At 35.3% G+C, this 12,590-nt stretch overlaps 1 protein-coding gene across 1 annotated transcript; it reads left to right on the forward strand.

Annotated features, from left to right (window-relative positions):
- Positions 1 to 10,742: 10,742 nt before the first annotated feature.
- LOC129472052 (olfactory receptor 4Q2-like) lies at positions 10,743 to 11,683 on the forward strand. The gene is given in 4 exon segments (XM_055261403.1): positions 10,743 to 10,887; positions 10,890 to 11,158; positions 11,160 to 11,292; positions 11,295 to 11,683. Coding segments are annotated over 4 exon segments (936 nt in total).
- Positions 11,684 to 12,590: the final 907 nt, after the last annotated feature.

A 12,590-nucleotide genomic window follows, 5' to 3' on the forward strand; every position in this document is an offset into this window, starting at 1 on the left:
CATTATTCACAGCAAGGACATGGAATCAACTTAGATGTCCATCAACGGTGGATAGAAAGAAGGAAATGGGGTACATATACACCATTGAAAACTATAAAGCCATAAGAAAGAATGAACTCATGTCCTTTGCAGCAACATGGATGGAGCTTGAAGCCATTATCCTAAATGAATTAATGTAGGAACAGAAAGCCAAAATCTGCACATACTCACCTATAAATAGCTAAACATTGAGTACACATGGACACACAGAAGGGAAATATAGATACTGGGGTTTACTTGAGGGTGGAGGGTGGGAGGAGAATGAGGATTAAAAAACTGCCTATATCATTCTATAATCATTACCTGAATGACAAAATAATCAGTCTACTAAATCCCCGTGACATCCAATTTACCCATGTAATAAAGATGTACATATAACCCCAAAACCAAAATAAAGGTTGGAAGGAAATTAAAACTACCTATAGGAGGTTATGTTTACTATTTGGGTGGTGGTTTTTACAGAAGCCCAAACCCCAGCATTACACAATATATCCATGTAACATACCTGTATATGTACTCCTTGAATCTAAAATTTAAGAATATTACATTAAAAAACAAAACCCAGAAAGTTTTCAAATCAACAATGTAACTTTACAACTTAAAGAACTTGAAAAAAATAAAACAAACTACACCTGAACCTAGCAGAAAGCAGGAAATAATAAAAAGTAGAGATCATTGAAATAGAGAACATAGAACAAAAGAAAAATGCAATGGAATCGAAAGTTGGTTATTTGAAAAGACAACAAAATTGGCAAACTTTAGCTGGATGAACTAACAAAAACAGAGACAAATCTCAAATTACTAAATCCAGAAATAAAAATGAGAACAGCATATTACTACCAACTCTAGGGAAACAAAAAGGATTATAAAAGAGTACTATGAATAATTGCACGGCAGTAAAATGAAAAACCTAGACAAAATGTACAAATTTCTAGGAGTACAAGACCCAGGGAGACTTAATAATGAAGAAATAAAAAGTATGAAAATATCTATAACTACTAAGGAGATTGAATTAGTGATCAAAGTCTCCCAACAAGAGAAGCCTGGACATGGTGGCTTCACTAGTGAATTTTACTAACATATTTTTCCTTTTATTATTATTATACTTTAAGTTTTAGGGTACATGTGCACGATGTGCAGATTTGTTACATATGCATACATGTGCCATGTTGGTGTGCTGCACCCATTAACTCGTCACTTAGCATTACGTATATCTCCTAATGCTATCCCTCCCCCCTACCTCTACCCCACAACATTCCCCAGTGTGTGATGTTCCCCTTCCTGTGTCCATGGGTTCTCATTGTTCAGTTCCCACCTATGAGTGAGAACATGCAGTGTTTGGTTTTTTGTCCTTGCGATAGTTTACTGAGAATGATGGTTTCCAGTTTCATCCATGTCCCTACAAAGGACATGAAATCATCATTTTTTATGGCTACATAGTATTCCATGGTGTATATGTGACACATTTTCTTAATCCAGTCTATCGTTGTTGGACATTTGGGTTGGTTCCAAGTCTTTGCTATTGTGAATAGTGCCGCTATAAACATACGTGTGCATGTGTCCCTATAGCAGCATGATTTATAATCCTTTGGGTATATACCCAGCGATGGGATGGCTGGGTCAAATGGTATTTCTAGTTCTAGATCCCTGAGGAATCGCCACACTGACTTCCACAATGGTTGAACTAGTTTACAGTCCCACCAACAGTGTAAAAGTGTTCCTATTTCTCCACATCCTCTCCAGCACCTGTTTTTTCCTGACTTTTGAATGATGGCCATTCTAACTGGTGTGAGATGGTATCTCATTGTGGCTTTGATTTGCATTTCTCTGATGGCCAGTGATGAGGAGCATTTCTTCATGTGTTTTTTGGCTGCATAAATGTCTTCTTTTGAGAAGTGTCTGTTCATGTACTTTGCCCACTTTTTGATGGGGTTGTTTGTTTTATTCTTGTAAATTTGTTTGAGTTCATTGTAGATTCTGGATATTAGCCCTTTGTCAGATGAGTGGGTTGCAAAAATTGTGTCTGTTTTTGTAGGTTGCCTGTTCACTCTGCTGGTAGTTTATTTTGCTGTGCAGAAGCTCTTTAGTTTAATTAGATCCCATTTGTCAATTTTGGCTTTTGTTGCCAGTGCTTTTGGTGTTTTAGAGATGAAGTCCTTGCCCATGCGTATGTCCTGAATAGTATTGCCTAGGTTTTCTTCTAGGGTTTCTATGGTTTTAGGTCTAACATGTAAGTCTTTAATCCATCTTGAATTAATTTTTGTATAAGGTGTAACGAAGGGATCCAGTTTCAGCTTACATATGGCTTGCCAGTTTTCCCAGCACCATTTATTAAATAGGGAATCCTTTCCCCATTGCTTATTTTTGTCAGGTTTGTCATTATCAGATGGTTGTACATATGAGGCATTATTTCTGAGGGCTCTGTTCTGTTGCATTGATCTATATCTCTGTTTTGGTACCAGTAACATGCTCTTTTGGTTACTGTAGCCTTGTAGTATAGTTTGAAGTCAGGTAGCATGATGCCTCCAGCTTTATTCTTTTGGCTTAGGATTGACTGGGCGATGCGGGCTCTTTTTTGGTTCGATATGAACTTTAAAGTAGTTTTTTCCAATTCTGTGAAGAAAGTCGTTGGTAGCTTGATGGGGATGGCATTGAATCTATAAATCACCTTGGGCAGTATGGCCATTTTCACGATATTGATTCTTCCAACCCATGAGCGTGGAATGTTCTTCCATTTGTTTGTATCCTCTTTTATTTCACTGAGCAGTGGTTTGTAGTTCTCCTTGAAGAGGTCCTTCACATCCCTTGTAAGTTGGATTCCTAGGTATTTTATTCTCTTTGAAGCAATTGTGAATGGGAGTTCACTCATGATTTGGCTCTCTGTTTGTCTGTGATTGGTGTATAAGAATGCTTCTGATTTTTGTATATTGATTTCGTATCCTGAGACTTTGCTGAAGTTGCTTATCAGCTTAAGGAGATTTTGGGCTGAGATGATGGGGTTTTCTAGATATACAATCATGTCATCTGCAAACACGGACAATTTGACTTCCTCTTTTCCTAATTGAATGCCCTTTATTTCCTTCTCCTGCCTGATTGCCCTGGCCAGAAATTCCAACACTATGTTGAATAGGAGTGGTGAGAGAAGGCATCCCTGTCTTGTGCCAGTTTTCAAAGGGAATGCTTCCAGTTTTTGTCCATTCAGTATGATATTGGCTGTGGGTTTGTCATAGATAGCTCTGATTATTTTGAGATACGTCCAATCAATACCTACTTTATTGAGAGTTTTTAGCACGAAGGTTGTTGAATTTTGTCAAAGGTCTTTTCTGCATCTATTGAGATAATCATGTGGTTTTTGTCTTTGGTTCTGTTTATGTGCTGGATTACATTTATTGATTTTGGTATGTTGAACCAGACTTTCATCCCAGGGATGAAGCCCACTTGATAATGGTGGATGAGCTTTTTGATGTGCTGCTGGATTCAGTTTGCCAGTATTTTATTGAGGATTTTTGCATGGATGTTCATCAGGGATATTGGTCTAAACTTCTCTTTTTTGGTTGTGTCTCTGCCAGGCTTTGGTATCAAGATGATGCTGGCCTCACAAAATGTGTTAGGGAGGATTCCCTCTTTTTCTATTGATTGGAATAGTTTCAGAAGGAATGGTACCAGCTCCTCTTTGTACCTCTGGTAGAATTCGGCTGTGAATCCATCTGGTCCTGGACTTTTTTTGGTTGGTAAGCTATTGATTATTGCCACAATTTCAGAGCCTGTTATTGGTCTATTCAGAGATTCAACTTCTTCCTGGTTTAGTCTTGGGAGGGTGTATGTGTTGAGGAATTTATCCATTTCTTCTAGATTTTCTAGTTTATTTGTGTAGAGGTGTTTGTAGTATTCTCTGATGGCAGTTTGTATTTCTGTGGTATCGGTGGTGATATCCCCTTTATCATTTTTTATTGTGTCTATTTGATTCTTCTCTCTTTTATTCTTTATTAGTCTTGCTAGTGATCTATCAATTTTGTTGATCTTTTTCAAAAAACCAGCTCCTGGATTCATTAATTTTTTGAAGAGTTTTTTGTGTCTCGATTTCCTTCAGTTCTGCTCTGATTTTAGTAATTTCTTGCCTTCTCCTAGCTTTTGAATGTGTTTGCTCTTGCTTTTCTAGTTCTTTTAATAGTGATGTTAGGGTGTCAATTTTGGATCTTTCCTGCTTTCTCTTGTGGGCATTAGTGCTATAAATTTCCCTTTACACACTGCTTTGAATGTGTCTCAGAGATTCTGGTATGTTGTGTCTTTGTTCTCATTGGTTTCAAAGAACATCTTTATTTCTGCCTTCATTTTGTTATGTACCCAGTAGTCACTCAGGAGCAGGTTGTTCAGTTTCCACGTAGTTTAGCAGTTTTGAGTGAGTTTCGTAATCCTGAGTTTTAGTTTGATTGCACTGTGGTCTGAGAGACAGTTTGTTATAATTTCTGTTCTTTTACATTTGCTGAGGAGTGCTTTACTTCCAACTATGTGGTCAATTTTGGAAAAGGTGTGGTGTGGTGCTGAAAAAAATGTATATTCTGTTGATTTGGGGTAGAGAGTTCTGTAGATGTCTATTATGTCCACTTGGTGCAGAGCTGAGTTCAACTCCTGGGTATCCATGTTAACTTTCTGTCTCATTGATCTGTCTAATGTTGACAGTGGGGTGTTAAAGTCTCCCATTATTATTGTGTGGGAGTCTAAGTCTCTTTGTAGGTCACTAAGGACTTGCTTTATGAATCTGGGTGCTCCTGTATTGGGTGCATATATATTTAGGATAGTTAGCTCTTCTTGTTGAATTGATCCCTTTACCATTATGTAGTGGCCTTCTTTGTCTCTTTTGATCTTTGTTGGTTTAAAGTCTGCTTTATCAGAGACTGGGATTGCAACCCCTGCCTTTTTTTGTTTTCCATTTGCTTGGTAGATCTTCCTCTATCCCTTTATTTTGAGCCTAAGCGTGTCTCTGAAGGTGAGATGGGTTTCCTGAATACAGCACACCGATGGGTCTTGACTCTTTATCCAATTTGCCAGTCTGTGTTTTTTAGTTAGAGCATTTAGCCCATTTACATTTAAAGTTAATATTGTTATGTGTGAATTTGGTCCTGTCATTATGATATTAGCTGGTTATTTTGCTTGCTAGTTGATGCAGTTTCTTCCTAGCCTTGATGGTCTTTACATTTTGGAATGTTTTTGCAGTGGCTGATACCGGTTTTTCCTTTCCATGTTTAGTGCTTCCTTCAGGAGCTCTTTTAGGGCAGGCCTGCCCCCCACTAACATTTAAGGAAGAATTATTTTGCACCCATTCTCTTCAAAATTTTTTCAAAAAATTTAAGAGAAGGGAATACTTCCTAGTTTATTCTATGAGAGCAGTATCACCTTGATACCAAAGCCGGACAAAAAAACTACAGGAGAAGAAAATGATAGGGCAATGTCACTTCTTAACATTGTTGCAAAATCCTCAACAAAATACTAGCAAACTGAATTCAATAGCACATGAAAGAGATTATATACTATGACCAAGTGGTGTTTATTCCTACTATACAAAGATGTTTTAATACAAAAAATCAATGTAATATATCACTTTGCATTAGCAGATGAAGGGGGAAAACAATTGATACAGAAAATCATCTGAAAAAATTTGACATCTTTTCATGATAAAAGCACTTAACACTAGGAATAGAAGGATACTACCTCAATACAAATTAACAGGATACAAAAGTTATCACATAACAATTGTATTTCTATACACTAACAATGAACAGTCAAAAAAGAAAATTAAGAATATATATTATATATCTCTTTATATAGAGAGAGAGAGGGAAAGAGAGTGAGATGAGAAAGATGACAGAGAGAGAGAGAGAAAGGGAGAGACAGAGGAGATTTACTAGGGGAAATTCGCTCACTGATTATGAAAGCTGAGAATTCCTCCACCTGCAGCCTCCACTTCTCAGAAGGTACCTGTTCACATTGAGGGAGAATATTCCCTACTCAGTTTCCCGACTCTCACAGCAATCTCCTACACAAACTCCTTTACAGACCCACCTTGGGCAGCCCAATCATTCTAATCAAGTGCCAAACCACCTGGATTTCCATTCCAGCAGAAGGAGGACAGGTTCAGTGCCTACTGAAGCATTGAGAATAACTACTACAATGATTGAGACTAAATAATGCTTTATCAAATATCTGGGTATAGAAATACAATTCTATTAATTGTGGTTAACTTGCAGATCCTTGATAAGTAATGATGCTGAACTTTCTTAGTGATATCAATTAGTAAACAGAAGTTCTTAATTTTCGTGAAGCCTAGTGTGGTACTTGATTTTTAGTTACAAATGGACTGCATTAAGAACTTCTGTCTACTAAATGATATCACTAAGAAAGTGAAAGGTAAGCCGCAGATAATATTAGATAATTGTAATACATATATCAACAAAGGAGTTGTTTATATCATATATAATGGATTCCTATAGGTCAGTAAGAAAACGCAAATGACTCAACAATTGAGCAAACAAATTGAATGGACATTTCATGAAAAAGATTTTCAAATAGAAAATAAACATATAAGATGTTCAGCATCATTACTTATCAAGGATATGCAAATTAACCACAATTAGTACCCAGCATAGTGACTAAATTATTTTTCTTTTTAATGGTAGATGTTGAGGAGAATATGGAGCAATGTAAACTCTGTTACAACAGTGGTGGTATTGTAAATTGATACAACTGTATCTGAAGAATGTTTTACAGTTTCTTATCAAATTAGATATACATCTACTTTAGGATTGAAAAGTTACACTCCTAGTGTACATCCATCAGAAATGAATGTAATGTCCATCAAAATATGTACAGGAATGTTCATAAAAGCTTTTTTTGTATTAGCCAAAAATGAGAAACTACCCAAATGTCCAGCAACAGTACAATGTATAAACAAATTGTAGTATGCTTAAATAATGGAAGAAATAATAAAGATTGTTAATAATAAAAATGTACAATGATACACGCAATAACTAGAATAAATTTCAGTCATAATGTCAAATAAAAGAAATAAACACACATAGAAAGGGTATATATTTTATAATCCCATTTATACAAAGTTCAAACACAGGTAAAATTAATCAAAGGCAATAGAGGTTATAAAAGAGGTTAGCTTTAGGCATTTTGTTGGGAGGAGTGAGGAAGTCATCTGAGGCATTGTTAAAGTTCTGTCTCCATCTGGTTGGAAGTTTACATAAGCAAAAATTCAATCAGCTGTAAACGTAGGTTTGCAGTAAATGTTTCAAACACTTGCATTGTTTAATATTCTTGAAATCTAGAGAATTTTCATACATTAATAAAGAAAATATGGTAAACATTCAGAAATTAAAGTGACAAACGAACACGCAATTTTTAGAATTAAAAGATGTGTGACTAATAAAAATCTGAAAAGATGTTCATTCACAGTGCTGCTGAGGCAAATGCAAACTAAAATGAACTATCATTATTACACTTCAAATTTGAAAAATTAGAATTAAAATTGAAGAATGATGTTATCTAGTGTAGGAAAGAATATGAAAATAGCATCACATACATGGCTCATGGAAATATACATTACCACAGTTTTTTGGGGGAGAAATACCTGTCCACGTTTGTCTCAGAAATTTTACTTTCAGCCTCTGTCTCTTACATATACTGAATAGCAGTCTGAAGAAATATGAACAAATTGTTTACTGTAGAATTTTTTATTATAATGATAAAATAGTAGATGATCTACATGCCCATTGATAGAATATTTTATTATAACGTACCATATTTGATGGTTTTATTATCATATATCAGTTAAAAACTAATTAGAACTATAGCCGGGAGTGGTGGCATGGGCCTGTAATCCCAGCTACTCAGGAGGCTGAGGCAGGAGAATTGCTTGAACCTGGGAGGTGGAGGTTGCAGTGAGCCAAGATGGGGCCACTGCACTCCAGCCTGGGGGACAGAGACTCCATCTAAAAAAAATTATTAATAATAATTAGAGCTGAATATAGCACATGAAATCACATCCAGAATATATTACTGTATAGAGGAAAGTCTTTCTCGCTTTCTCTTCCCTCTCTCTCTTCCCCTCTCAGTGGTATAGAGGCAGAAGTAGAAGAAAGTGGAAACTTTTATATTTACTTAAGACATTTTTGTAATATTAAACAAAATTAAATTAAATCTAGAGTCAATAATTCTGATTAGAAAAGGTACTCCAGATAAAGCAGTACAAGCACAGGTGTACTGGTAGAAGAAATGCAAGGCCCCTGAAGCCAAAGTTTCCTTAATGTCTCATCATCCTTTCCACTAACCTCAGCCGTGTGGGCCAGGGGGACCCTTACCTCTCTATAAAATCCAGCTGACATTATTACAACTCTCATGTCTTCTTTTCCCCTTCTATTAATTGCTTTCTACCCTCACATCCCACTATCACTCAACACATATATTTTTATGTTTCCTAATTTCTGACAAAGCGTTGATTAAAAATTTTTAATGATTTCCTTTGTGATTTGACTGTGAGTAGCTGAATCTTGAAATCCCTAAAGATCAAAATTTCCTAATGGTGGCCAGTGTAACCAGGGGTTTTCATCTTAATTCATTAATTTTCTTGGTCAATAATATCTAGGGTGGTTGTATACTGTCAGTGTGCCAGGAGTCCATCACTGCAGGACCTAAGAATTTACAGACAAGAAGGTATGTAATTTGACTTAAAATCTATTATACTGACAGCCTTTCTTCATGCTCCTGTCATAAGGACCCACCTGCAGAATTAGTATTCAATGCTAACTGTGCTCTTTTTCAATATAATATTGTCTATGCAATGTTATATTGTGTAAATCAAACAATGAATTTTTGAAAGGTTTTAAGAGTATATGGTTAGCAAAATTAACAGTCTTTGCTTCTGGGAATTGAGAAGATAATTATTTTCTTTTTTCATGATTCTGAAACTGAGATTATTTGATGTTATATCTAGACAACTTTTACTCTCAAAACAAGTTAAATGGATTATGATTAAGAGAAATTATTACCTGAAAATTAAGTAAAAGTTTAAGTAATAAGTTGCAGAAAGAGAAAAAAATTCATTTTTTGGATTTTTATATATAAGAATAAAATGTCATAAACCCTACAGATATGCATATGAACTCTCAGTAGGTAAGAAGAAAGTCTCAATTGTTAAGGTGAATTTTTATAAATATTTTATTGCCTTTACATGTAGTCTAGTGTCTTATATAATTTAACTTTTCTGCCTATATAGATTGTATCATATTTTAAGTATAGTTTTGTGTGCTGTTTTTCCTTTTATTATGTGACCATTTTCTAAAGTTAATAAATATTTTTTAAACATCAGTTTAACAAAATAATATTTAAATTTGGAAGTTTTACCTCATAGTGTCTTGATATTTTTAACTGTTAGCATGTAATTGATGTAATCTTTATATTTACATAATTGCCTTAAATAAGGAATATGTAAATTTTATTACTTTTAAGCTAAACTTTATTTAGTTTAAAATTAATTTTATTTTTAATATTTTATCCTCGTTGACTTGCCTAAATGAAAGTATACCATTTATAGATTTAACAGTGGCATAAACTAAAATAAGGTGAAGAAAATTCAATATTTAAACTTTAAATTGCTATCTAATTATTATGTCTTAAGTCTTCAAAATGTTGCTCTGTGTATGGCACAACTAAGCTATAGAATCTGAGTGAATAACAGCTATCACAAAACACCAAAAACACCCCTCCCCGCAGTTCTCCGTGGACCATCACCCGTTTCAACTCATACAGTAGCATGTTCCAGCTATTGCTCATGTGAATGGATAAAATATACACAACATACAAATTGCTATTTTTATCTCAGAGAAATAGTTGATTTTCATTTGATTTGATAGACTAGTCAAAGGAGAGTTATTTCAATGCACGAAGAACCATTTTGTAATTATATTTAGATCATTATAAGCATAATGTGTACCAATATGCCCACAGGTATGATTTAAGATAAGAAATATATCATTTACAATAATAAACTGGAAATAAGTGTATTATAGAATATGGTAAGCTGCAGAGGCATATCAAAGAAAATATACTAAGAGGTCATTGAACTATCAATAATCCCAAGTGGAATATGATCTTTCCTGTAGCTATTTGCACAGGTTAGAGTCCTATAAGAGTTTTCTTGATGGCAAAGGGTACAGGGATTCCCTTTTCTCAAATAAAAGCTCTACAGATCTAATGTCCATTTACTGGAATCTGAAATTCTACCTTTGATTTTATTTTTTCCCCAAATATTTTTATTAAAAAATTAATATTTCAGAAAAATATAACATTTCTTGAGACTGAATGTGGAAAAGGAGAGAGAAGTAATGTGTTGAATGATGGAAGAGAGAAATGCATTATGTGGAAGTTAGTGGCTTGGAGCCAGGTAACTTCATGTTCTAATCAACCTTGGCCAAGTCATCAGTGTCTCGCAGTGGCAGCTGGTGAAATAATATACATTTATATTAGGTAAGGAGAAAATAATTTCTTCTTCTTTCTAATTAATCAGGATGTATCTTAAAGGATGAAAAATCTCTTTTTTGAAATGAGCAGAGTCTTGTATTTGATGTGAATTACCTCATTCATTTTAAATGTCACTATTGCCCTATTGTTTAATCTCTTTGATCTAGGTAGAGCCAGGTCAAATGGATAAAAATCAAACAGAAGTGGTGAGAGAATTTTTCTTGTCAGGCTTCTCACAGACATCATCTATTGAAGCAGGGCTATTTGTACTATTTCTTTTCTTCTATGTGTCCACTTGGGTTGGCAATGTCCTCATCATGCTCACAGTGGATCTGATAAATACCTGAATTCATCACCCATGTATTTCCTTCTTGGCAACGTCTCATTTCTGGACCTATGTTATTCAACAGTAACGACCCCTAAGCTTCTGGCTGACTTCCTTAATCATGAAAATCTCATTTCCTATGACCAATGCATTGTGCAACTCCTCTTCCTGCATTTTGTAGGGGCAGCAGAGATGTTCCTGCTCACAGTGATGGCCTACGATTGCTATGTTGCAATCTGTCGCCCCCTGCACTACACCACTGTCATGAGTCGGGGGGTTATGCTGTGTGTTGGATGCTGCCTCCTGGATAGGAGGATTTGTGCACTCCACTGTCCAGACCATTCTCACTATCCGTCTACCCTTTTGTGGGCCAAATCAGGTGGACAACCTTTTTTGTGATGTTCCCCCGTCATCAAACTTGCTTGTGCTTACACTTTTGTCATTGAATTGCTCATGGTATCTAACAGTGGGTTGATCTCCACCATCTCCTTTGTGGTGCTGATTTCCTCCTACACCACTATCCTAGTCAAGATTCACTCCAAGGAAGGAAGGCGAAAGGCACTCTCCACGTGTGCCTCTCACCTCATGGTGGTAACACTCTTTTTTGGACCCTTTGCTTTCATCTATGCTCGTCCTTTCTCTACATTTTCTGTGGACAAGATGGTGTCTGTACTCTACAATGTTATTACCCCAATGCTAAACCCCCTCATCTACACACTTCAGAACAAAGAGGTAAATCCAGCCATGCAGAAGCTCTGGGTCAGAAATGGACTTACTTGGAAAAAGCAGGAGACATGAGGCATTGATGTGAATTTTTGAAAGTAGAAAATCTGAGGTTAATATAATAACTTTTTGAATAATGAGTTAGAAGGTGGTTGTCTAGTTTTTAAATTTATTTCATTAGGTCAAAATAGCCCTATTACTGACTTTATCATTCAACTGTACACTATAACTAATCTGTTTACTTTTTTATTTAATCAAATCTGATTTTTCTATCAGATTGTCTTTTTCCTCTTATCTATTCATCTCATCAAATTTTATTCCATCCACTGTTTCCATTTAGTTTGTCATTTAGCACTGGTACAAACTGGTTTTTCTAAGCCTTCACTGCCTTCTCTACCTTGCTTTATTTTTTTTTCTTCAATTTTAACTTATTACAATTACAGATGGTCCCTGAGTTATGATGATTCACCTTATAATTTTTGTCTTTAAGATAGTGTACAAATCACACTTTGATTATTCATATAACCATTTTGTTTTTCACTTTCAGCACAGCATTCCATAAGTTACATTCAACACTTTATTATTATAAAATATGCTTCGTGTTAGATGATTTTGTCTAACTGTAGACCAGTGTCAATGTTCTGGGCATGTTTGAGGGAGGCTAGGCTAAGCCATCATGTTCAGTAGGCTAGGTTTATTAAATACATTCTTGACTTACAGTATTTTCAACTTACGGTGGGTTTATTCAGACATAAGCCCATCATTAGTTGAGGAGCACCTGTAGATATCTGCAGTCAATTTACAGGTATTTCTTTCTGTACATATTTAAGAGAATATCAGTTAGATGTATTAGAGTGGATTCAATTTATGACTACATAACAACAAGCTAATGGAATATATTAGTTTCATCACCTTATCACATGTAGTAGAGAAAGCAATTGCCTAATATTGTGGGTTCAAATATCCCTCTTTGAATTACAAT

Source organism: Symphalangus syndactylus, chromosome 22, assembly GCF_028878055.3.
Source record: "Symphalangus syndactylus isolate Jambi chromosome 22, NHGRI_mSymSyn1-v2.1_pri, whole genome shotgun sequence".
Classification (NCBI taxonomy): Eukaryota; Metazoa; Chordata; class Mammalia; order Primates; family Hylobatidae; genus Symphalangus; species Symphalangus syndactylus.